The sequence below is a fragment of the Pristiophorus japonicus genome, chromosome 6 (assembly GCF_044704955.1).
Source record: "Pristiophorus japonicus isolate sPriJap1 chromosome 6, sPriJap1.hap1, whole genome shotgun sequence".
In the NCBI taxonomy this organism is placed as follows: domain Eukaryota; kingdom Metazoa; phylum Chordata; class Chondrichthyes; family Pristiophoridae; genus Pristiophorus; species Pristiophorus japonicus.
The window spans coordinates 224664138-224691429 of NC_091982.1; the positions used below are offsets into that span (position 1 = coordinate 224664138).

Sequence of the window (27292 nt, forward strand, 5' to 3'; positions counted from 1 at the left end):
GTACTGCAAATTTTATTTTTAAAAAGATAGTTTCCTGCCAGCAATGTTCCCGTTAAACTGCACGGCCACGCAGCGCTTCAAGAGTCCCGCACAGCTGGCTTTCTGGCTTATAACTAGAGAAACCGCACAGACGCGGTATTTTGAATGAGCGGTGAAGCTCGATAAGGGGACCGCGCATCCCTCAAAAAATGACAGGGATCATTGCCTGCCGGTATGGTTGGTGGTTATTCTGGTGACTACATACTATATTTTTTTATCGGCTGCACATCTATACAGGCTGCACTGGCTGTATTTGAGTAGAAAAAGCCAGATATACCGTGGGATAGCCACCAGTCATTACATTTGCGTTTTGATGGGATAATATATTTGTCATATCTTGCGGTCATCATCAGCATACAGTAAATGCTGTGACTTTTTTCCCTACTTTATGCAAACATGGACATTTGCTCACCTGTGACTTTTTCGATTTCTTTTATATTGACATCTTAGTCATTCTGTATTGATTTCTTTTTAAGCAGTGGAACAATCTGTTTAGAGAGAATTCCGGAAATTGAGTTCTGCCACATTTGTTAAAGAAGAAATGTCCTTACTACAAGCCACTTACAACTGCAGGCCATACTATCTTGTGACCCAATTTTTCAAACCGCATCACTAGGACCTTATTTTATGGGTATTTTTAGCCAGCATTCAACATAGATAACTGAATTAACAGATATTTATACAACTTGGACTTTCAAAAGCATTTGATTAAGGCTTTCATGTGCGGCTGTTAAAGAAGAATCGAGCTCCTGGAATTAGTGAGTGATTAGCTAGCGGGAGCTGGTTTGGCAATAGAAATCATATCAATGGAAAAAAAAACAATAACATTAAATGTCTGTAGTCATCTGTTCTGGATCCAAAGTTGGTTACTCTCTCCATAAATACAGAGGAAAATATTTAAGTGAATTAGACAAATTACACGGGGGGGGGGGGGGGGGGGGAAATCAACCTACCATGAATCTTCACCGTATGCAATGTGGTCAATGCCTGAAATATAAGTTGACACTTGAAGAATAGTGCTGTTTTCAGTATAGTGTCCTACAGTGCATGCTTCAGCAACCCTGGTTCAGCAAGTGATGTCACCTTAACACTTAATGTTTTATATATGATTCCAGTAAATTGCACTGTCTGGAGTGATGTCTACCTGTAGGAGAAACTGGGCAAAGTTTATTATTAGACACCAAACATTGAGGTGCAGCTTAAAAAACTCGTTTGCTTACATTACAATTAATTGTGCAAAGTACTTTGTTGAATGTAAGTATTTATTTTCTCTATAAATTGTGTTCAAATACTGTACTCTCAATAAAATAGTCTTTACCATAATTGACAGGTGGTGTGTGTACTGGTCATGAATAATTCATGATGCACAAACACATCACTATAAGAGATAAAAAGATGACTGGGAATTTATTATAAGATTTGAGTGGAAAGGATGTGTTCAGGTGTCACAAACCACTCAAGCAGCTCCCTGGAGCTTAGCTGGTAAATGAACCATATGCTTTAGGACTGAACTAGACAAAGCAAAATGGCCCCATTTTCAGTCTCTACTGAGCCAATTCCGAGCAGCGTGGGATTGGGACGGGTGTAAGGCAAGGGCAAAAGGCTCAAAAAAATGGCCCTAACATCTGCCAGTTAGAGAAAGGAAAGATCAACGAAAATTCCTGTTCCTGATTTCTATCCAATGACTAGCCATTATGCCATTTAAATACTGTGGCAACAAGAGCAGGTCAGAGGCTGGGTATTCTGCAGCGAGTGTCTCACCACCTGACTCCCCAAAGCCTTTCCAACATCTACAGGGCACAAGTCAGGAGTGTGATGGAATACTCTCCACTTGCCTGGATGAGTGCAGCTCCAACAACACAGGAAGCTCGACACCATCCAGGAAAAAACAGGCCGCTTTATTGGCAGTCCATCCATCACGTTAAACATTCACTCCCTCCACCACCGGCGCACCGTGGCTGCAGTGTGTACACCCACTGCATCAACTCGCTAAGGCTTCCGCAACAGTATCTCCCAACCCCACGAGCTCTACCACTTAGAAAGACAAAGGCAACAGGTGCATGGGAGCGCCATCACCTCCAAGTTCCCCTCCAAGTCACACACCATCCTGACTTGGCAATATATCGCCGTTCCTTTGTCGCTGGGTCACAATCCTGGAACTCCTTAACAGAAATGTGGAAGCACCTTCACCACATAGACTGCAACGGTTCAAGAGGACGGCTCACCAACATCTTCTCAAGAGCAATTAGGGATGGACAATAAATGCCTTGCCAGTGACGCCGACATCCCCTGAATGAAAAAAAACCTCTTCTTCCAGCAAGCACATCTGAAAATATGTGAGTGAATGAATACAGGATCAGACAGTTACAATAGTTCCTCCGTTGGATGAATTATCTGCTGACGAGCAGTGTTTAGTTTCACACATAAAACAATAGATATTTGGGCATGTACCAGAGGACTGCTAGCATCCATGGATCTGAAAACCAGCACATGCTACTGCCTTCAAGGTAAGGGAAATGGGAGGGGAAGGTAAAAGTGTTGTTCTGCAACTGTTTTACAGATGCAGTATGTATTTTAAACACATTAATTCAGATTTTGAAAAAAAATGGGGCTGAGCTGGCCCATAATGCAAGCTCACCCACGTAAACAACTTATATTTATATAGCGCCTTTAACGCAGTAAAACGTCCCAAGGCGCTTCACAGGAGTATGATGAGACAAAAAATTTGACACAGCCATATAAGGAGAAATTAGGGCAGGGGTCAATGAGGTAGGTTTTAAGGAGCATCTTAAAAAAGGAAAGAGAAGTAGAAAGGCAGAGAGATTTAGGGAGGGAGTTCCAAAGCTTGGGGCCCAGGCAACAGAAGGCACACAGCATCGGTGGCAAACTGGACTGAATTTTGTGAAATAAATTTCTCTGCTGATGAAAAGCTTGGTTTATAGCACACTGGCTGGTGCAGGGGGGGAGGGAAGGTGGTGGGTGGCAGCACAAGATCCAGCGAACCCCCAGTTCGGCATTAATTAGGAAGTGGCGGCGGCTAAAAGTGGATTAATGATCATCGTGGAGACAAGTAGGCAACACTTAGCGAAAATGTTGAAGAATTGGAGGTCACGCTGCAGTAAAAACTGGCCAGTCAGTAAAAGCGAGATGCAAGCGGAGTGGAAGGTCAATGAACAAATCAATTCTGTTACTCTGATCCCTCATATGTGGCTAAGCAAATGAGTTTGCTGGTATTAGGAGGAAGGTAACGAAAGGTAAGCGAGCTCCTCACTTCTGAACCACATTGTAGTGAGGCTCATCAAGCAGGGTAGAAACCTAAATTGAGAACTTCAAGCACCATTTAAAGCATTGTGTACAACTATTGCCCGTTAGCAGATATACTTTCATTGCCAAAGCCAGATGGTACACTTTTCTTGCCAGTGGAGGTGGCTGAAAAAAAGCAGACAGAAACTAATTTCCCAGCCCAAGACACTCCTCTGCTGTTGGTTGGTTTCTCAGTGGGGTCAGCAGCCATGGATTAGCCCACGTGTCTCCTAAGAGTCATTCCCCCTGTAACGGATGCTCACAAGTTTGTAGAGCTGTTGCATTTAAAGGGGCTGCTCCTCAAATTCTGGTTGCACTTCAGTCCCACATTCCTGATTTTTGGGCACCCTGTGCGGAGGAGAGCGGGCAAGTCATCTTCAGCCGGTCCAGACAGCGGGTGGTCGAGGGAGTTGTTCAGCCCGACTGCCTGCCTCTCTTCCGCAGTTACATCCGAGCCAGGAGATGGAGCATGTGGTGTCCATCGGTACGCTCACGTCTGCGAGAGGTGGGCGCCGGAGGGACTGGAGTGCATCATAACCTCCGACAACCAAATTTGAATTTGAATTATGTTGATAGCCAAAATTTAATTTGCCAGTTTTAGTGCCCCCTCTAATAAGGGGGCATTTGATGTGATTTGATTTGATTGATGGTCTCAACTAAAAAAGTTATAGACCTTAAAAAAAGGGACACTTGATTTAAAAGTTTTACAAAAATAGTTGTAGAGCTGTTGCATTGTGAGTGGCTTAGCCAATCACGTGATGTTCACAAGATTCAATAAACCCCAGCCAGTTCCACGATGAGGTATGCAGTTGTGAGTCTAGTGGATGAACTGGTAATGTGTAGTATGATTGTTAAACCTTTCTTAATAAACCAACTAGTTCTCAATAGCAATGTGTTGCTATGAATTCTTAAGCAAAGAACCCATGAAGTAAATACATTACACCCCACTCCAAAAAGTTTCATCTAAAATGCAAGCATTGTGGGCTACCGCATAGCTAAAACACCAAGTCTACTTCCTGGATACAATTAATGGTCAGATACCAGCAGAACATTAATTGAGAACAAGCATTTTCTGTTCATTTAGGCCATGGGGTTGAGATGGGGAGTTTGGTGTTTACCTTAGTGTCATTTATAATACCCTGTCCTTGAGGGAACCCTACCACCATATGAAGATTCTATACTCTGTCCAACTGATGCCAGCTTTCCACAGAGAAAATGATGAAACAATTGATTCTTTCAAACATAGTGTTTAACACTTATTTGACTGCCTGATGTGGCAGATGTCCCCTGATGCAGCTTGGAAGCTGCAGGCTGTGAAACCATCACTTCTACGGAAGAGTTATCCCTGTTCCAGAGGTTGTTTGCAAGTCATCCAACAGGAGATGGTGCAGCTCTGACAGTTTCTCTTGTCAAAGAGAGATAGTGAGGCCAGGTAGTGTCTGCATACAGCGCGAGAAGGAAGAGAAACATTTTCCATGAAAATTACTTATATTAAATTTTAGCACAGCAGTTATGAATTATTTATGTTCTGCTACACGCAAAGCTAGCTGAGTTTCACGACTTGAGGCAAAATATATGTAGTGTTATTGCTACTGATATTATTAAATAATAAAATATCAAGCTAAGTTGGCAGTTAAAGCCCAAGTCATAGTCTTGTGTGGTGTTATTCTGCTGATTTCCAAAACCAGCAAGGATCACCTGAATGCACACGATAAAGCTAGTGAATGAAATAAACTGAAGTGGATTCTCTATCCATTCCCTGGAAATTTACTTCAGGTATCTAGCTGGGCAAATGAATAAGTGCTCCCGGGAACTCATGGAGCTAGGGCTCATCTACAAGAGTAATCTGAAACATGGCAACCAAAAATATCTAGAATTAAAAAAGTAAAGAAATCCCAAAGTATAGCAATGTGTTTGAAGACTTTTAACAATGGGGAGTTTGGTGGAGGGGTTTGGGGAGAACTTTAAAATAGGGTGGAGACAACTGAAGGCTCTGGCACTAAAATTGGAGCAGTGGGAGGGGAAGAATGCTTAGCTGGTCAGTGTGACTTGACCCAGCAGGGTAGGTCAGACTGGAGAAGGCTACAGAGAGAAGGCTGTAAAGGGCCTTGTAATGAGGATGAGGATGTTAAATTTGATCCATTAGGGGATGGGGAGCCATGATAGATCCGTGATGAAGGGGTGAGGGGGGTGATGTATGATTAAAGTTTGTGCAGGAGGTGGAGTTTTGGAAGTCAGGAGGCCAGCAAAGATGACGTTGAGGAAATCAAGTGGAGGTGATAAAGGTACGGATAAGAGTTTGGTCATCAGTGGGAGAAAGCTAGGGTGGAGGTGGTTAATGAATCTTGATGATAGATGAGATACAGAGTTTAAAATCCAGCTCTGGGTCAAACAGGAAGAGGAATGGATTTGTTGGCAAGGATATTCTGTTTTTGGCAGGGGCTGGTAGCAATAGCTTATGTCTTTCCGTTGTTCTATTGTGGGAAAATCTGGATCATCCATGATTATGTCAGCAAGGAGATGGCCATAGGGTCAAAGAAGGTAGTTGAAAAGCAGAGCTGGGTCTCATCAGCATACATTTCGAAGCTGATGCCATGTATAAGGTTACTGAGGCGCAATATGTAGATGATGAGGGGCCAATTGACGGACTCTTGGAGAACTCCAGAACTGACTATGTGAAAGCTGGAGGAAAAGCCATCCCTGCTGATGCACTGGCTACATTGGGACAGATAGAAGTGGAACCGTGCAAGGGCAGTTCTACTGAGGTGGACCACAATTGAGAGATGATGGAGGAGGATGGCATAAACACTGCAGGGAGGAGGCAGCGGACCTGGGTGAGGTCTGAGTGGGAGCAGAGCGAGAGCGGGAGCAACGCAACAGAGGCAGAATTCGAAAGAGTGACATCAGAGTAGAAAAAGTGACATCGGCACAAGGGAAGGAGCTGATTGAGGAGTAGCCGGTGAGTGTTTTTTGTTAAGTTTTATGTTTATTGCTGCTGGGGTAGTTCTTAGTCTATTAAATAGAGGTATGACAGGGCAGCTCAGTCCCATGGAGTGCACATCCTGTACCATGTGGGAAGTCCTGGACGACCACACGTGCAGGAAGTGTTATCAGCTACAGCAACTCGAGCTCCGCGTTTCGGAGCCGGAGAGGCGGCTGGAGTCACTGCGGTACAGCCGTGGGACTAAGAATTTTGTGGCTAGCACGTTTCTAGAGGTGGTCACCCCACAGCTTAAAAGTGTGCAGGCAGAGAGGGAATGGGTGACCTCCAGACAGAAGAGGAGGACTAGGCAGGTAGTGCAGGAGTTCCCCCAAGTCCATCTCATTCTCCAACCGGTATTCTGTTCTGACGGTGCCTCTGGGGAGTGCAGCCAGAGCCAAGTCCACAGCACCACGGGTGGCTCAGCTACATGTGGGGGGGGGGGGGGGGGGGGAGGGGGAGGAAGAAGAATGGAAGAGTAATATTGGTAGGGGATTCAATAGTCAGGGGAGCAGACAGGTGTTTCTGTGGCCGCAGACATGACTCCAGGATGGTTTGTTGCCTCCCTGGTGCCAGGGTCAAGGATGTCACTGAGCGGCTGCAGGGCATTTTGGGGGGAAGAGGGTGAACAGCCAGAGGTCGTGGTCCACATCAGTACCAATGACATAGGTAGGAAGAGGGATGAAGTCCTGCAGGCAGAGTTTAGTGAGCTAGGAGAGAGATTAAAAAGCAGGACCTCAAAGGTAGTAATCTCCGGATTACCCCCGGTGCCACGTGCTAGTGAGTACAGAAATAGGAGGATAGAGAAGATGAATGCGTGGTTGGTGAGATGGCTGGCAGGCGGGAGGGCTTTAGATTCCTGAGGCATTGAGACCGTTTCTGGGGAGATGGGATCTGTACAAGCCGGACGGGTTGCACCTCAACAGAGCCGGGACCAATATCCTCATGGGAGGGTTTGCTAGTGCTGTTGGGGAGGGTTTAAACTAGCTTGGCAGGGGGATGGGAACATGAGAATAGATTCAAAGGGGAGAGAAGCCAAGCTGTTATTGGGCAGCAGAAAAGTAGAAAGTGAATTTGGAAGATAGAGGAAACAAGGGCTGGAAAATAGACAAGGGAGTTTGGCACCACTAAATGGTATATACTTCAATGCAAGGAGTATAGGGATTAAGGCAGATGAGCTGAGAGCACAGATAGACACTTGGGAGTATGATATTATAGCCTTTAATGAGACGTGGCTGAAAGAAGGGCAAGCATAGCAGCTCAACATTCCTGGTTACAGGGTTTTCAGACGGGAGAGGGGGTAAAAAAGGAGGGAGGGTCACAATATTGATTAAAGAAACAATTACAGCTGTGAGACAAACAAGGCCATATGGGTTGAATTGAAGAACAAAAAGGGGCGATCACACTACTGGGAGTGTACTATAGACCCCCAATGAGAGGGAGATAGAAGAACAAATATGTGGACAAATTGCTGCAAAGTGCAAAAACTATAGAGCTGTAATAGTGGGGGATTTCATCCACCCTAATATTAACTGGGAAAAGGTAGTGTGAATGGTACAGAGGGTGCGGAATTCCTAAAATGCATTCAGGAGAACTTCTTTAGCCAGTGTGTAACAAGGGAGGGGACGGTTCTGGACTTGGTTTTGGGGAATGAAGAGGGGCAGGTGGAAGGGGTATCAGTGGGAGAGCATTTTGGTGCTAGTGATCATAATTCAGTTAGATTTAGGGTAGTTATGGAAAAGGACAAAGGTGGACCAGGAATAAAATGTTTTTAATTGGGATAAAGCCAATTTTGCTGAGCTGAAATGGGATTTGGCCTAAGTGGACTGGAAATGGCTATTTGATGGTAAATCAGTGTCAGGGCAGTGGGAGGCATTCAAGGAGGAGATCCTGAGGGTACAGAGCAAGTATGTTCCTTTAAAGAAAAAGGGTGGGGCTAACAAATCTAGAGCCCCCTGGATGTCAAGGGACATTCAGGGTAAGATAAAGAAAAAAAGGGAAGCTTATGACAGATACCGAGAACTCAACACTGCAGAAACTCTAGCACAATTAAAAAAGATATCAGGTAAGCACAGAGGGAGCATGAAAGAATGTTGGCAAGTAAAATCAGGGAAAAACCAAAGATGTTTTATAAATACATTAAAAGCAAGGGGATAACTAGAGAAAGAATGGGGCCTATTAGAGGCCATAAAGGAAATTTGTGTCTGAAGACGGAAGACATGGGTAGGATTCTTAGTGAATACTTTGCATCTGTTTTTACAAAAGAGAGGGGCGATGCAGACTTTGCAATGCGGGGGAATGTAAAATATTAGACGAGATAAATATAGCGAGAAAGTATTAAGGGGCTTAGCAGCTTTGAAAGTTGATAAATCCCCAGACCCGGATGAAATGTATCCCAGACTGTTAAGAGAAGCAAAAGTGGAAATAACAGAGGCACTGACCACCATTTTCCAATCCTCTCTGGCTACAGGTGTGGTGCCGGAGGACTGGAGGGCTGCTAATGTTGTACCTCTGTTTAAAAAGGGAGAAAGGGATAGACCGAGTAATTACAGGCCAGTCAGCCTAACCTCAGTGGTGGGAAAGTTATTGGAAAAATCCTGAAGGAGAGGATAAATCTTCATTTGGAAAGACATGGATTAATCAAGGACAGTCAGCATGGATTTGTTAAGGGAAGGTAGTGTCTGACGAACTTGATTGAACTTTTCGAGGAGGTAATCAGGCGGGTTGATGAGGGCAGTGCATATGACGTAGTGTATATAGATTTTAGCAAAGCTTTTGATAAGGTTCCACATGGCAGACTGGTAATGAAAGTAAAAGCCCATGGGATCCAGGGCAAAGTGGCAAGTTGGATCCAAAATTGGCTCAGAGGCAGGAAGCAAAGGGTAATGGTTGATGGGTGTTTTTGTGACTGGAAGTGGGGTTCCATAGGGCTCAGTGCTGGGTCCCTTGCTTTTTGTGGTATATATCAATTACTTGGACTTGAGTGTTGGGGGTATGATTTAAGAATTTTGCAGATGACACTAAAATAGGCTGTGTGGTTGATAATGAAGAAGAAAGCTGCAGACTGCAGGAAGATATCAATATACTGGTGGGCAGAACAGTGGCAAATGGAATTCAATATAGTTAAGTGTGAGCTAATGCATTTGGGGAGGTCTAACAAGGCAAGGGAATACACATTAAATGGTACAACACTGAAAAGTTTAGAGAAACAAAGTGACCTTGGAGTGCAGGTCCACAGATCCATGAAGGTAGCAGGCCAGGTAGATAAGGTGGTTAAGAAAGCATATGGAATACTTGCCTTTATTAGTCGAGGCGTGGAATACAAGAGCAAGGACATTATGTTTGAACTGTATAAAACACTGGTTAGGCTGCAGCTGCAGTACTGTGTGCAGTTCTGGTCACCACGTTATAGGAAAGATGTGATTGCACTGGAAAGGGTACAAAGGAGATTTACAAGAATGTTGCCTGGACTGGAGACTTTTGTCTATGAGGAAAGATTGGAGATGCTGGGTCTGTTTTCTTTGAAACAGAGGAGGCTGAGGAGAGACCTGATTGAGGTGTATAAAATTATGAGGGGCTTGAATAGAGTGGATAGGAAAGACCCGTTTCCCTTGGCAGAGGGGTCAACAACCAGGAGGCATATAATTGGGGGGAGGTATAGAGGAGATATGAGGGGAAATTTCTTCACCAGAGGGTGGTGGGGGTCTGGAACTCACTGCCTGAAAGGGTAGTAGAGGCAGAAAGCCTCACCACATTTAAAATAAACTTGGATGTGCACTTAAAGTGCCGTAATCTGCAGGGCTCCAGACCAAGAGCTGGAAAGTGGGATGAGGCTGGATAGCTCTTGCTCGGCCAGCACGGACACGATGGGCTGAAATGACCTCCTTCCGTGCTGTAAATTTCTATGATTCTATGTCAATGACAGATGAAGTGTCACGGTCACAGTCTTTGACTAGGGCAGTCTAGATGGTGTGGGCAGGGCAGACACTGGGCTGAAGCGATTCAAATAGACTTGCAGCAGCGGTGAGCTGAAAGGCAACAACACATTCAGGTAAAACAAAAGAAAAAGTACTGCAGGTGTTGGAAATCTGAAATAAAAACAGAAAATGCTGGAAACACTGAGCAGGTCAGGCAGCACCTGTGGAGAGAGAAGCGTAGGTTAACATTTAGGTGATTTGACCTTTAGTCAGCATACAAACTTCAACTGTAGCCCAAGGAAGGTCTTGTACAAATTCAACATCGCTTCTTTGCTTTTATATTCAATATCTGTATGCATAAAAAAACAGAACCTTATTTGCCTTTTTATGGCCTTTTCTATCTGAATCACTTTTGACAATCTATTATTTCTGCACCCCTCAATCTTTGTAAACAATATACTTCCTTTCATTACACTTTTTCTCAAAACATTATGACTTCAGACTTCTCCACATTGAACTATATTTGTCATCCATTTGCCCACTCAATTAATTGGAGGACATTTCTCTTAATCAATATTTGGCCTGATAGGTATTGGAAATTCGAACAACAATCCGATTTTGTGTACCAGGTGACAGTATCAAACAGTTCCAGCACAAGTATTGCATGGCCTGATGCAGAGCAAAGCTCCCTCTATACTGTCCCAATAACATGTCTTGCTCTCAGCCTCAGAAGACGACTCATCGCTACAGCACTGTAATTGTTTTGTTTTTCCCCACACTCGCCTTCCATGTGACTTTGAAATTCTGAATTTGGTTTCCGTCTACATTGAATTGTGACTCGTTCATGCCCATCAGAAGCCGATTGCTTATAGGCAAAAGCATATGACATGGTACCCAACAGGGAAAACAGTTAACAGAGGTGGAGAATATTGCAAAATAAAACTGACATCCAAATATATTACCTCTTCAAAATACCCTTTCTATCCTTTTCCTATGGCCATTTTATTGGTCTAATGTATCAACCTGTCACACATTGTGAAATTCATTAGGAATTTCAGAGCTCTCAGTAGCAGCAATTGCCAAATTAGTCTATTGCAGTTATTAGGGGTGCCTATGACAATGAAATGGATTGCCCAATGGATATGTTATACTAAGTGCTTCAGTAATGCTGAGTTGCGTGGGGTAGCAGAGCAATTAAATGACAGATCGATCTGGAATCATAAAACAGATTGAATCATACGTCAGGCAGCATTCTATCAATTTGGCTTGTTTTACATACCTGTAAAGATCTATTTCATGTCAAGAAAGATCTCTTTCACATCACTTCAACATTGCATCTCAAGACTCATCAAGCAGACTGAGCTCTGAAACTCTCCTTTTGCGATGCAGAGGTCAACCCTGCCAAAACCCTCTCCTATTTAGGAGTCACACTCGGTCGCACCCTGTTGCATAGACAGCATTTCCAGAACCTTGGGATAAACTAAAGAGTAAGGTCAACCTCATCCAGAAACTCGCCAGATCCACATGGGGAGCAGACGCTCAAACCCTCTGTACCGGCAGCACTCGCCCTGGTGTACTCTACAGTCATCACCATCATCACCTGGAGTACTGCTCTCCAGCACGGCTATCAAGTCCGTATGTCAATTCCGTTGATGGAGAATTACCTCCGGAATGCTTTTAATGACAACACCACCTTGGCTGCCATGTCTGCAAACATCGCACTACCACACCTACTCTGCGAATACGCAGTCTCCAGAGAATACAACCGTTACACCAACAAAGACCTGCCGATCCAGGCCAACTTGATCAACCTACCACCAACCCATCTCAAATCTAGGCCATTTTGGACCATCGCTGAAGCCCTTCAGCGATTTCCCCTCAGCCTTGCTGATCAATGGAAAAATGATCGGGAGAACTGCGACATACCAAATGAATTCCTCATAGAGGACCGCACAGTACAACCTGAAGGATCAAACCTTCTGCGCAAACAGTGGTCAACCATTAACCATCTCAGAATCGGTCATGGTTGATGCTGCCACATCATTGAGCACTGCCCTCAGAGAAAATTCGCATGCAGCCTACAAGGTATCTACGCTGTGACATTGGAAGCTTTGGCCTGGATATCTGACTTCGACAGTGATATTTAATTTGCTTTTTGCTATCATTATACAAAAGAAGATGATGTCAAGAAATTTTGCATATCACACTGAAAACTGCAACACATTTCACACTTCGGACAAACTCCAAAAAAAAGATCTTATTCGAGAATACTGGGGGGGGGATTTCCCTTGTGCACTAGGTGTAACAAAATTGTACATCTATTTGAAAGAACTTGCAGTCTTTCTGTGGAAGCACTTAGTCTGAGTCAATGGAAGGAGGAAAGTGTAGTAATGGGGGAGGGGAGAGTGGGAGGAGGAGGAAGGGGAATGCTAGATGTCGAGGCGATCTGTCATGGTGATTCAATAATCACAACCCCCGTCCATCAGATTTGCTCTTCCCTTCTGTAAGGTTATGCTGCAATTTCTGCCTGATCCAGCTTAGCTGAGAGAAAAGCAGCCTACATTCTCCCAGTCCATGCCGCTACACCAGACGCTGGAATACCCGACGTTGGAACACCAGCCCAAGTGCTGTTCATTACAGCTTTATTTGTAAACAGAGTACAACATTACTTGTTCCTGTAAAAGCAATATTGAACATAATTTCTCAATATGCATTATAGCTAAACACGTTTAAAGAAGTTCAGTCAGTCCCCACGTGATTGTCTTTAAATTATTTTATTCCATGTTCTACAATACAAATTTTTTTTTAGTTCATTGTGGAAATATTCTGCCCTGATAAGACAGGAAGCAGGTAGCTGCACCCTCACCAAAGGCATGCAGGTATGATCATCAGCACATTCAACAATGATGCCCTTGTTTTAAACCATACCAAAAGGTATACCTTAACATCTCATTTGCAGCACAATAGAAGAATGTTTTATTATATATTCTACAAAGTGGATATAAAACTTGAATGAAAAATTAACATGGCTAATTATTTACAAAAACAAAACGGGGGTGAAAAGTGGTCTTGGATGAGAGTCCCATACAGGCAAGAACAAATTGGCAGCTTGCCTGGTTTGTAGACAACAGAAAAGAATTATGGGTGGGATGTAAAGCGGGCTGCCGATTGGCTATCGCTCGTGTTGCACTACTGCCCATGACTAGTTTCACTCTCAATGAGTTCATAAAGGTTTACATCTGCAGATGGACAGACTTTGAAAGGAGAGGTTGGTGTGTGAAAGCATGGTCATAAATTATTGAATTTCAGTAACTATTCTGTCCGTCGCTCTAGAAATAGCTTACATTTTTTTCTGAATTTATCCCTTTATAAAAGAACCAAAAACTGTAAAAATTATATCAGGAAATACAATGGAAAGGGAAATAGATGACAGCATTCAACAAGATATTATTAAAAACAGTCAATGTAGAAAAGTTGAAAATCAGAACAGAGGTGACTTTTTTTTAAAATATAATTTTCTCCTTTTCCCCTCTTCTGAAAATGTTGCCTCCCGTCCACACTTCCACGGGCCCGAGTCACTCCCTGGAACCGCACCCAGGTGATCATTATTCACATGACCTTCGATAACTGAGTGTTGGTAGACTATTGACTACGGGGGACACACGACTTCTCGCCCTCGCCCGACCTTCAAACAGGTACGTTCGAGTGGAAAGTGCTGCACAGCAATCGGGACCAGGAACCCTGGCCAATCCACTCTCTAATCCAGGCTGGCTGAAAGTCAGCTGCAGCCTAAGATTAGCTAATTCTGGGGATCTAACCTGGCACCCTCCTAATCTGTACGGATAAACTGCCCACCAGATAAGTTCACAGTGCCACTGGAGGCACGCAAGTATTACATTAGGTGCTGATCATTTTTTTTGGATGAAATAAGTGGCTTGATCAGCAGTTTGGACTCATTCTCCTTAGTCTCCGGAAGGATGTCATTGTTCAGGAATGTTACCTTTGATTTGTTGCTCAACAGTCAAAAAAAAATCATTCACACAGCTGAATTTAAGACTACAAAATGAATATTACTTATTACATTTTTAGAAAGAAAAATTCTTTCTAAATAAATGTCATATATTAGCTTCCATCAACATTAGAGCTAGGTATTTCTTTGGAACTCCCTTGCTTTAGAACTGGGTAAAATCCTGATTTTAGGTAGGAAGTGTCTGTTATTTGTTCTAGATATTCCCTAGCCAGGTATCCAAAACTTCAGGATTCCAATCGCACCAATACTCTCACCATGTAAAGATGGTAAAGTAACCAAAACGATTTGTTGTACCACAACACACCCTAAATCCAAAGGTCACTCATACAAGCACAAGATACATTTATAACACCAACACTGAAACAACCAGGTTGTCTACCTCACAGGCTTCCAAACGATAGGAGGAATAAAGGGGATTTGGGAGCAAAAACAAACCAGGACAAAAAAAATAGCAGCTATTAAAACTGTGCCAGCCAATCAGCTTTGGATCATTTTTTAACTGGATCTGATAATGTGTAGCAACAGACTAGAAGCTGCATCACAGGATTCTGTACATTCACACAGAATTGCTGATTATTTCCTCTCCCCCTCAGCTTTCAGTCTGCAAGGGTCCATCACAAAGATGACAAGAGTGGATGGTGAAACATTTAATAAAAAGCACACGTGAGCAGCTCGAGAGGTCTGCCAGCACTCTCTTTACTCTCCTTCAACAAGGGAAGAGCAGTCGTCATCATCATCGTCATCATCTTCATCATCATCATTAAATGAGCATGGTGTCTCACCTCGTGATTCATAGTGTGATGCAATGCTGCTCGAGTGGCGACTGTCTGGAGCAAGAAGCTGTCCAGTTGCTAAGGCAACTTCTACATCCAATGATAATCCGGTGTTTATACTGTTGGTTAGAAATGAGAAACTGAACACTCATCCAGCATGCCAATAGTAAACTTCAATAATTTGCCAGCTTTACACCTGGATGACAAGTTAAATGCTTTCTTTGGTTGCACATTTGGTAGTAGTTCAACAATGTATACTCAGAAGAAATTCTAATAAGGACAAATGACATCCAACTGCTGACTGCCAAGAGTGCAGAAAGACGTAGAAATTAGAATGGTGGTTGGGGGATGGCAACAGGTTAGCCAGAAGTTTCCCATAGTCTAAGTGCTCCGAATTAACTTTGTATCTGAACACTTGCAATATATTCACAGTTTAACATACAAGTCATTTTACCTTGATTGAGAAATAGAACCAGTTGTTGATAACGCTGAGGCAGTCTGCAGTAGATCTGAAGGCACTTCCCTGTTTGCCCAGGATGATCCTTCAGCCATTTCTATCAGAAAAAGTCACAATACTAAATCAAGAAATATGCAGTACATGCCACATAAATTAGTGCATTGATGCCTACACTGCAAACACGAGCAATCAATGCAGACTCTGCAGTTGGCAGGCTTCCATTTCATTCCACCATATGTTGATGAAAGGAAAAGACTTGCATTTATATAGCGCCTTTCATGGCCTCTGGACATCCCAAAGCACTTAGCTAAATACAGCACCCAATTTGCACACTGCTAGATCTCATAAACAGCAATGAAGTGAATTATCAGATAATCTGCTTTTATTAGTGTTGGTTGAGGGCTATATTCTTTTTTAATGTGACTCTTGGAATGTGGGCTTCGCTGGCAAAGCCAACGTTTATTGCCCTCGAGAAGGTGGTGGCGAGCTTTCTTCTTCCACTGCCGCAATCCATGTGGTGAAGGTACTCCCATGGTGCTGTAAGGTAGGAAATTCCAGCATTTGAACCCAATGATAATGAAGGGACGACGATATATATCCAAGTCAGGATGGTGTGCGACTTGATGATGTCCCCATGCACCTGCTCCTCTTATCCTTCCAGGTGGTGGAGGTCACCGGTTTGGGAGCTGCTACTGAAGAAAATTGTTAGCCAGGATACAAGAAGAACCCCTCTAAACTTCTTCAAATAATGCCATGGGACCTTTTACATCCACCTGAGCAGGCAGAAAGAGGTATATGTTTATGTCTCATCTGAAAGACGGCAGCTCAGACAATGCAACATTGCTTCTGTACTGAAGTGTCAGTCCAGATTATGTGCTCAAGTCTCTGGAGTGGGGTTTCTGAGTCAGAGGAAAGAGTGTTACAACTCAGCCAAGGTTAACACCAGGTTCCATAGCAGATAATAGGCTCATGGTTCTCCTTAGCACTACAGCTACCAATCTGAGATCAGTAGCTGTAATTCGGAACTGCCTTCACATTGCCTGGCTAAAACTGCAATAGGCTTGCCCAGGAGCGGGCTGTTCACATGCCTGGCTACGGGTGTGGGCGGAGCGCTCAACGTATAGTTACAAATTTAAATATTTAGATAGCACATTGTATGAGAATCTGTGTCCATAAATATTTAATTGAGGGTAAGTGGATTTATCAAGTGCCAAGCAACATTCCCTCTGAGCTCTGTGGCTAGCAGTTCTCTGCCGGTCCCGCGCTGCACATGCACGGAACTGTGATTGGGCCGTGCGGCCCCTTAAAATGGCCGCACACCCAAAAAGGGGAACATTGTTGCCCAGATCTTGCAACAGATCCCCCGAACAGTTGTCGGACACCACACTGGAATTAACTCCAGGCAGTTGCAAGTCAAAGTAGCAGGAAACTACTGTCTCAAGATGTCTCATTCCACTTTGCTTAGGAGTCATATTGGGCCCTTACTTTGGATTCACAGCGTGATGCAAAGCTGAAATTGTTTTGCACGGATGCTTAACTTGCAGGGTAAATCACAAGTTAGTTTCTTTCTCTTTTTAAAAAAATAAGATCATAAACGGTAAGCAATTTCAAGCCCTCTGGCAATGTCGTTCTAAAACCTATCAATAGGAGATGCACAAGAATAATATGGGTTTACTACTTGTTCTCTAATATTCCCTCTGTTATGTCTCAAATAAAGCAATATGACTGAGTACTGTAGACTTGAGTTAAGTGTCACCTTAGTCTCTTTATTCTGACTCCAGAGTGATGGCACAGCATGGGAGGCCTGCTTATATGCAGTGCTCCCAAGGGACGCTGGGATCCTTTGGAACTCCAACAGATGCGCCCTCTGGTGGCGGTAGAATGCTGGTTACAAGGTGTTGCATACATATCACCCCCACCTCCCACCAAGTCAACAGTAGATTTATTTACAGGGTAAGACAATCTGGGGCTTTCCGCTCCCTCGTCTCGTCTCGTCTCGTCTCGTCGATCGTCTCGGAACAAACACAGGTGCAGGTGAGTTGGTTGGGCCTTCGCTGGGCTGCTGGGGATGATGGGTTCAGCTTCGTGGTCAACCGTGATGTCGGTTGCCACTTGTGTGTGTATCGGAGGGTCGAAGTTGGTGGTGTCCTCTTCAGGTTGCTCATGGTTGTCTGTGAATCGCAGTTTGGTTTGGTCCAAATGCTTTCTGCGAGTTAGTCCATTTGCAAGTTTGACCTCACCCTACTCCCTTTTTTAGCTACGACAGTGCCAGCAAGCCATTTGGGACCATGTCCATAGCTGAGTACAACTACAGGGTCATTGACTTCAATATCGCGTGACAAATTTGCGCAATCATGGTACATGCTTTGTTGATGCCGCCTGCCCTCGACATGATCATGGAGATCAGGGTGGACTAGAGAGAGCCTTGTTTTGAGTGCCCTTTTCATGAGCAGTTCGGCAGTGTGAACCCTGGTGAGCAAGTGGGGTCTTGTGCGGTAGCTTGATCAGGACTCGGGATAGGCAAGTCTGCAGGGAGCCTTCCGACACGCGTTTCAAGCTTTGCTTGATGGTTTGGACTGCCCGTTCTGCCTGGCCGTTAGATGCGGGCTTGAACGGGACGATGTGACGTGCTTGATCCCATTGCTGGTGAAGCACGGCCCATTGTCGCTGACAAGGACATCAGGCAGGCCGTGCGTGGCAAACATGGCTCGTAGGCTTTCGATGGTGGCAGTGGACGCGCTGACAGACATTATTACACACTCAATCCATTTTGAATAAGCATCCACAACAACCAAAAACATTTTGCCTAGAAATGGGCCAGCGAAGTCAACATGGATTCTAGACCACGGTTTGGAGGGCGATGACCACAAACTTAGCAGTGCCTCCCTGGGTGCATTGCTCAGTTGCATTGGCGCACGCAAGACTCCAAATCTGAGTCGATACCGGCCACCACACACGAGATCTGGCTATAGCTTTCATCATTACTATGCCTGGGAGGGTACTGTGCAGGTCGCGTTTGAACGCTTTCCTGCCTTTCTTAGGCCAAACCACGCGATTACCCCACAAAAGACAGTCCACCTGTATGGACATTTCGTCTTTGCGCCGCTGGAACAGCTTGAACTATTCATGCATCTCAGCTGAGACACTAGACTAGCTCCCATGGCGGACAAAGTTTTTTACAAGGGACAGTAAAAGATCCTGGCTGATCCAGGTCCTGATCTGGCGGGCCATAACAGATGATTTTTCGTTTTCGAATGCATCCATCACCAAGAGCAAGTCTGTAGGCTGTGCCATTTCCACTCCGGTGGTGGGCAATGGTAACCGACTGAGAGCATCAGCGCAGTTCTCTGTGCCTGGCCTGTGGCGAATTACGTAGTTATATGCAGATAGCGTGAGCACTCATCTTTGGATACGAGCAGAGGCATTGGTATTAATATCTTTGCTCTCTGAGAATAGCGATATGAGCGGCTTATGGTCAGTTTCTGACATGAATTTAAGCCCAAACATGCTGGTGCATTTTTTCACCCCGTAAACGCATGCCAGAGCTTTTTTTTCAATCATGCTATAGGTCCTTTCGGCCTTGGACAAACTCCTGGACGCATAAGCGACCGGTTGCAATGTTCCCGATTCGTTTCCTGGTTATAACACACACCCGACCCCGTACGAAGACGTATCGCAAGCTAGCACTAAATGTTTACTGAGTGATACAGAACAAGCAGTTTGGTGGAACATAACAGATTTCTGGCTTTCTCAAAAGCAGTCTCTTGTGATTTCTCCCATACCCAGTCATCTCCCTTGCGTAGCAACACATGGAGAGGTTCGAGCAAGGTGCTTAACCCGGGTAGGAAATTACCAAAATAACTGAGGAGTCACAGGCACGACCGCAGCTCCCTCACGTTCTGTGGTCTCGGCGCGTTCTTGATGGCTTCTGTCTTGGCGTCGGTGGGTCTGATGCCGTCTGTCGCGATTCTTCTCCCGAAGAACTCGACCTCTGGCGCCAGGAAAACACACTTTGAGCATTTCAACCTGAGTCCCACACGATCTAGCCGACTTAGAACCTCTTCCAGGTTCTGCAAGTGTTCGATAGTGTCCCGACCTGTGATCAATATGTCGTCCTGGAAAACCAAGGTGAGCGGAACAGACTTCAGCAGACTCTCCACTTTCCTTTGAAAAATAGCCGCGGCCGATCGAATCCCAAACGGGCATCTATTGTAGATGAACAGACCTTTGTGCGTGTTGATGCAGGTGAGGCCTTTCGAAGATTCCACCAGTTCCTGCGTCATGTAGGCCGAGGTCAGGTCCAACTTGGTAAAAGTCTTCCCTCCTGCCAGCGTCGCAAATAGGTCATCTGTCTTGGGTAGCGGGTACTGGTCCTGCAGCGAAAAACGGTTAATTGTTACTTTATAGTCCCCACAAATTCTGACCGTGCCATCGCCCTTGAGAACTGGAAAAATCGAACTGGCCCACTCGTTGAACTCAAACGGCGCGATGATGCCTTTTCGTTGCAGCCTGTCCAACCCGATCTCCACTTTCTCTTGCATCATATACGGCACCACACATGCCTTGTGGTGGATAGGTCGTGTACCGGGAACCAAGTGGATCTGCACCTTCGCCCCAGAGAAATTTCCGATGCCTGGCTCAAACAACGACGGGAACTTGCTCAAAACCTGGGCATATGAGGCGTCGTCGACGGACGAAAGCGCTCGGATGTCGTCCCAGTTCCAGCGAATTTTTCCCAGCCAGTTTCTGCCGAACAGTGTGGGGCCATCTCCTGGTATAATCCATAGTGGTAGTTCGTGCACCGCTCCATCATAGGAGACTTTTACTGCTGCACTGCCAATTACAGGGATCAGCTCTTTAGGTCTCAGCTTGATATGAATAGGGTTCAGCTTGGGCCTGTGTGTCTTGTTGCACCAGAGTCTGTCAAAGACCTTTTTCCTCATGATAGACTGACTCGCACCAGTGTCCAATTCCATGGATATTGGAATTCCATTCAGTTCAACTTTTAGCATGATCGGTGGACATTTCGTGGTGAAGGTGTGTACCCCGTACACTTCTGCCTCCTTGGTTCGAGTCTCTAGTTCAGCTTGATCCGCCATGGATCGATCTTCCTCTGCAACGTGGTGGTTTTCAGGGTTTGCAGCTCGTCTGCACATTCGCTGGAGGTGTCCCATTGTTCCACAGCCTTTGCACGCATATTGTTTGAAGCGGCATTGATGGGCTCGATGATCACCTCCGCAGCGCCAACAAGGTGTTAACGTTTGATGGCGGACTCTGGATCATCTGAGGTCGTGCAGCTGCAGGCGTGTACGTTCTGCCAAATGCATTCCTGACTGAAAACATGTTACTTTGTGTACAGTACTTGCCGATGCATCTGTATGCTGCAAAATTTGTTTGGTGTTATCGCTGGTGGACATGAATGCCATGGCTATCGTTATGGCTTTGCTCAGGTTCAGTGTTTCAACAGTCAATAGTTTGCGAAAGATAACCTTATGGCCAATACCAAGCACAAAAAAGTCTCTTAGCATTTGCTTCAGGAATCCATCGAATTCGCAATGTCCTGCAAGGCGCCTTAGTTCGGCGACGTAGCTTGCTACTTCCTGGCCTTCAGACCGTTGACGTGTATAAAATTGATAGCTTGCCATCAGAACGCTCTGCTTCGGATTTAGGTGTTCCCGGACCAGCGTACACAGTTCTTCATACGATTTTGTTGTTGGTTTCACCGGAGCAAGAAGATTCTTCATGAGGCCGTAGGTTGTTGCCCTGCAGACGGTGAGGAGGATCGCCCTTCGTTTGGCAGCGTTCTCATTCCCTTCCAGCTCGTTGGCCACGAAGTATTGGTCGAGTCACTCCACGAAGGCTCCCAATCGTCCCCTTCTGAGAATTTCTCCAGGATACCAACAGTTCTCTGCATTTTTGCATGATGTTTCGTTATCTATTACTCGTCACTAGTTGTTATGTCTCAAATAAAGCAATGTGACTGAGTACTGTAGACTTGAGTAAGTGTGACCTTAGTCTCTTCTGACTCCAGAGTGATATCCCAACATGGGAGGCCTGCTTATATGTAGTGTTCCCAAGGGATGCTGGAATCCCTTAGGACTCTAACTGATGCGCCCTCTGGTGGCGGTAGAATGCTGGTTACAAGGTGTTGCAGATATAACACCCTCCCTTCCTTTTCAAAAGTTTCTAGCCTTCATTTGGCACCTCCCCTGGACTGAGATCTGCGACTCACTGGGTGGGGAAATGTGAGCACACTCTGGGGGCGGGGGGAGATTTTAACCTAAAAAAAAACACTGGTGGGCTTGAAGCATGCTGGGAGTTAAATTGTTAAAAATGGGATCCCTGACCCGAACCCGCCCCTTTCCGGTTTTAACAGAGGCAGGACGGGAGCGGTAACCAACCCGCTCCCAGGAGGCGGGGCGCCAATTTAAATATTAAAATCAGACTGCAAGTCTCTTTTTTAACCTCCATTCTGTTTTTAACTGCATGTGGACGGGTCTCACACAATTCAGGAAACCCGGCAGTTATAACAAGATGGGGTCTGCTGAATCCAGAGGCGTGTTTTTATACCTCCTGAAACTGCCAAAAACCACCCTCCCGCGATCGGAGGCCCCCTCACGAGGCCTTCCTGGACTAACCCCCAGAATCATTTTAAGGCCAGCCCTGACCCACTGGTGGCTGTCTCTGATCTCCCCACCACCCCCCCCCCCCGCACCAAATCAGCGTCAGGATGACCATGATCCTCCCATGGGCGGCCCGAAGTTTACTACCCTCCCTCCTCCACCGATGATCGTGACGCCGGCCATGATCCTCCGGTGGCTGGCCCTGATGTGATGTTAATCTCCACCCCCATCCCACCCCCTCACGATGGTCATCAGGCCTGCCCCAATCTCCTCCAGTTCCTTGATGGCTGCAATCTTCTTTGCACTCCCCCCACCCAGAGGCCGGCACCAGACCCCACGCGATCCCTCCCTCCCTCCCTCTTTTGTGAGGCCTAGTGCCGCAGTCCTACACCACTACCACCGCACCCCCCCCCCCCCGCCAGATGGGCAGGAAACCGAGGCTTCACAGGCAAGTCGGCACCAGAACCCCTGCCCCCATCCCATCTTCCCCATGAAAATCCAGCCTACATCGCCGATCACGCTGTTACAGTACACTGTACTACAACTTCAAATGTCTAAAAATGGCCCTGAGATGCGCCACACTTGGGACGTATATCCACTATGCCACCTCGTCCAATTGTACACATGCTAAGGTTTCATTTGGGCTGGGCAGTTAGACAAGGTGCAGAGTGGGAGAGGTGAACTCTGGCTGCTGTTGCCACCTGGCTAGCTGGTTAGAGTGACGCTGCCAGAAGTCTGAGTGTAACTCACCTGTTCCACATCTCTCTCCATCAGGAAATGGTACTCATTGGGGGAGACGGGGGACTGCCAAAAGAAACATCAGTCGCATCATAACTCCAACCCAGGCAGGTGCAAACTGAGGTACAAACAACACTCTGACTGTACATTACACATTTTAGTTTCTTAAATATCTTATGGGGTGGCAAGTGTCTTTCTCTAATAATTGCGGCACTCTAAGAATGTAGATCTATGTTAAAACTGCAAATTTCAACTGCAATTGAGGGCTGTACTACTGAGAGTTGGAGAAGTGACAGAGCTTGTGGTACAATGAACAAAGTGAAAGAAAGAAAGACTTGCATTTATATAGTGCCTCTCACGACAACCGGACATCTCAAAGCGTTTTACAACCAATGAAGTACTTTTGAAGTGTAGTCACTGTTGTAAAGGATAAAGCAATTGTGGCACACATTCAGGGCACTTTTGTAAATGTGGCCATGATGCAATGCATCATTTCTGAGACACTGAACTGGTTATCTGCTCCCAGAGCTCTGCTAATGCAACTTGGGCGCTTATTTTAATGATCATATGGATATAAATAGGTACAGGAAAGATTACACAAGCCAATAAATGGTAATACTGTGCCAGTGCCAGGTACAGCAAGCAATTAAGAAAGCAATGTGTGTGATTCTCTTCATTTATAACCTCAAATTCCTCCCACCACTTCCACAACCAGTGACAGACTCGTCACCACGAGTCTTTCGCCTTAATGTTACAGAGCTCAGAGCTCAAGATGCTCTTTCCAGATAGAGTCAAGTTTGGAGGAATACAATTATTCCAAACAATAAAATTGTAACCCGCTGTTTTCATAGTTGAAGTAGACATGGCAATTTCACAAGCTGATGATTATGGTTTACTGAATGACAACACACTAACAGCATAAAAGTGCATGAAATGTCGGCAAGGGATGATTCACCCTCTTTCCACTCACATCCGTGCAGCATAATCTAGCCTCAATCCAACAGCTTTCAACAAGTGCCCTCAGATTAGGGAATCATGGCCCCACTAAAACACTCCGTTTAAAAATAAAACCAGCAAACAAGGCGAACCCTTCCAGCAAAAAGGGCCACATTACAGCAAAATTCTAAAGGGGCAAAGTGTGTTAGAAAGACAAGCCTGAAGGCTCTGTGCCTCAATGCGAGGAGTATTTGGAATAAGGTGGACGAATTAACTGCGCAGATAGCAGTTAACGGATATGGTGCAATTGGCATCACGGAGACATGGCTCCAGGGTGACCAAGGCTGGGAACTCAACATCCAGGGGTATTCAACATTTAGGAAGGATAGGCAGAGAGGAAAAGGAGGCGGGGTGGCATTGCTGGTTAAAGAGGAAATTAATGCAATAGTAAGGAAGGACATTAGCTTGGATGATGTGGAATCTGTATGTGTGGAGCTGCGGAATACCAAGGGGCAGAAAATGCTTGTGGGAGTTGTGTACAGACCACCAAACAGTAGTAGTAAGGTTGGGGACAGCATCAAACAAGAAATTAGGGATGCATGCAATAAAGGTACAGCAGTTATCATGGGTGACTTTAATCCACATATTAATTGGGCTAACCAAACTGGTAGCAATGTGGTGGAGGAGGATTTCCTGCAGTGTATTAGGGATGGTTTTCTTGACCAATATGTCGAGGAACCAACCAGGGAGCTGGCCATCCTAGACTGGGTGATGTGTAATGAGAAAGGACTAATTAGCAATCTTGTTGTGCGAGACCCCTTGAGGAAGAGTGACCATAACATGGTAGAATTCTTTATTAGGATGGAGAGTGACACAGCTAATTCAGAAACTAGGGTCCTGAACTTAAGGAAAGGTAACTTCGACGGTATGAGGTGTGAATTGGCTAGTGAATTGGCTAGAATAGATTGGCAAATGATACTTAAAGGGTTGACGGTGGATAAGCAATGGCAAACATTTAAAGATCACATGGTTGAACTTCAGCAATTGTACATCCCTGTCTGGAGTAAAAATAAAACGGGGAACGTGGCTCAACCATGGTTAACAAGGGAAATTAAGGATAGTGTTAAAGCCAAGGAAGAGGCATATAAATTGGCTAGAAAAAGCAACAAACCTGAGGACTGGGAGAAATTTAGAATTCAACAGAGGAGTACTAAGGATTTACTTAAGAAGGGGAAAATAGAGTACGAGAGGAAGCTTGCAGGGAACATAAAAACTGACTGCAAAAGCTTCTGTAAATATGTGAAGAGAAAAAGATTAGTGAAGACAAATGTAGGTCCCTTGCAGTCGGATTCAGGTGAATTTGTAACGGGGGAAAAAGAAATGGCAGACCAACTGAACAAATACTTTGGTTCTGTCTTCACGAAGGAAGACACAAATAACCTGCCAAATGTACTAGGGGACAGTAGGTCGAGTGAGAAGGAGGAACTGAAGGATATCCTTATTAGGCGGGAAATTGTGTTAGGGAAATTGATGGGATTGACGGCCGATAAATCCCCGAGGGCTGATAGTCTGCATCCCAGAGTACTTAAGGAAGTGGCCATAGAAATAGTGAATGCACTGGTGATCATTTTCCAACAGTCTATCGACTCTGGATCAGTTCCTATGGACTGGAGGGTAGCTAATGTAACACCACTTTTTTAAAAAGGAGGGAGAGAAAACGAGTAATTATTGACCAGTTAACCTGACATGAGTAGTGGGGAAAATGTTGGAATCGATCATTAAGGATGAAATAGCGCCGCATTTGGAAAGCAGTGACAGGATCGGACCAAGTCAGCATGGATTTATGAAAGGGAAATCATGCTTGACGAATCTTCTGGAATTTTTTGAGGATGTAACTAGCAGAGTGGACAAGGGAGAACCAGTGGATGTGGTGTATTTGGACTTTAAAAAGACTTTTGACAAGGTCCTGCACAAGAGATTGGTGTGCAAAATCAAAGCGCATGGTATTGGGGGTAATGTACTGACGTAGATAGAGAACTGGTTGGCAGATAGGAAGCAGAGAGTCGGGATAAATGGGTCCGTTTCAGAATGGCAGGCAGTGACTAGTGGAGTGCCACAGGGCTCAGTGCTGGGACCCCAGCTCTTTACAATATACATTAACGATTTAGATAAAGGAATTGAGTGTAATATCTCCTAGTTTGCGCATGGCACTAAACTGGGTGGCATTGTGAGCTGTGAGGAGGACGCTAAGAGGCTGCAGGGTGTCTTGGACAGGTTAGGTCAGCAGGAAAATACATGGCAGATGCAGTATAATGTGCATAAATGTGAGGTTATCCATTTTGGGGGCAAAAACACGAAGGCAGAATATTATCTGAATGGTGGCAGATTAGGAAAAGGGGAGGTGCAACGAGACCTGGGTGTCATGGTTCATCAGTCACTGAAAGTGGGCATACAGGTACAGCAGGTGGTACATAAGAATTAGGAACAGGAGTAGGCCATCTAGCCTCTCGAGCCTGCTCCGCCATTCAACAAGATCATGGCTGATCTGGCCGTGGACTCAGCTCCACTTACCCGCCCGCTCCCCGTAACCCTTAATTCCCTTATTGGTTAAAAATCTATCTATCTGTGATTTGAATACATTCAATGAGCTAGCTTCAACTGCTTCCTTGGGCAGAGAATTCTACAGATTCGCAACCCTCTGGGAGAAGAAATTCCTTCTCAACTCGGTTTTAAATTGGCTCCCCCTTTTTTGAGGTTGTGCCCCCTAGTTCTAGTCTCCCCGACCAGTGGAAACAACCTCTCTGCCTCTGTCTTGTCTATCCCTTTCATTATTTTAAATGTTTCTATAAGATCACCCCTCATCCTTCTGAACTCCAACAAGTAAAGACCCAGTCTACTCAATCTATCATCATAAGGTAACCCCCTCATCTCCGGAATCAGCCTAGTGAATCGTCTCTGTACTCCCTCCAAAGCGAGTATATCCTTCCTTATGAAAGGTGACCAAAACTGCACGCAGTACTCCAGGTGCGGCCTCACCAATACCCTATACAGTTGCAGCAGGACCTCCCTGCTTTTGTACTCCAGCCCTCTCACAATGAAGGCCAACATTCCATTCGCCTTCCTGATTACCTGCTGCACCTGCAAACTAACTTTTGGCACGGTTTAATGTTTTATGTTTTGCAGATAAACTCCAAAAAGAGTTTCATGCACAAGGACCCCCAGGTCCCTCTGCACCGCAGCATGTTGTAATTTCTCCCCATTCAAATAATATTCCCTTTTACTGTTTCTTTTTCCAAGGTGGGTGACCTCACATTTTCCGACATTGTATTCCATCTGCCAAACCTTAGCCCATTCGCTTAACCTATCTAAATCTCTTTGCAGCCTCTCTGTGTTCTCTACACAACCCGCTTTCCCACTAATCTTTGTGTCATCTGCAAATTTTGTTACACTACACTCTGGCCCCTCTTCCAGGTCATCTATGTATATTGTAAACAGT

The 27292-nt window shown here is 45.1% G+C and overlaps 1 protein-coding gene across 5 annotated transcripts in view; it reads right to left on the reverse strand.

The window, feature by feature from the left end:
* Positions 1-13006: 13006 nt before the first annotated feature.
* Positions 13007-27292, reverse strand: part of LOC139265976 (transcription factor Dp-2-like) — a 281312-nt gene continuing 267026 nt past the window's right edge. For all 5 annotated transcript variants that reach the window (XM_070883641.1, XM_070883639.1, XM_070883643.1 and 2 more), the window contains 2 exons: positions 15497-15596; positions 13007-15161 (listed from right to left, as the gene is read on the reverse strand). In XM_070883641.1, the coding sequence (XP_070739742.1) occupies positions 14966-15161; positions 15497-15596 (296 nt within the window). In that variant the 3' untranslated portion in view covers positions 13007-14965. The remainder of the gene's footprint in view (positions 15162-15496; positions 15597-27292) is intronic.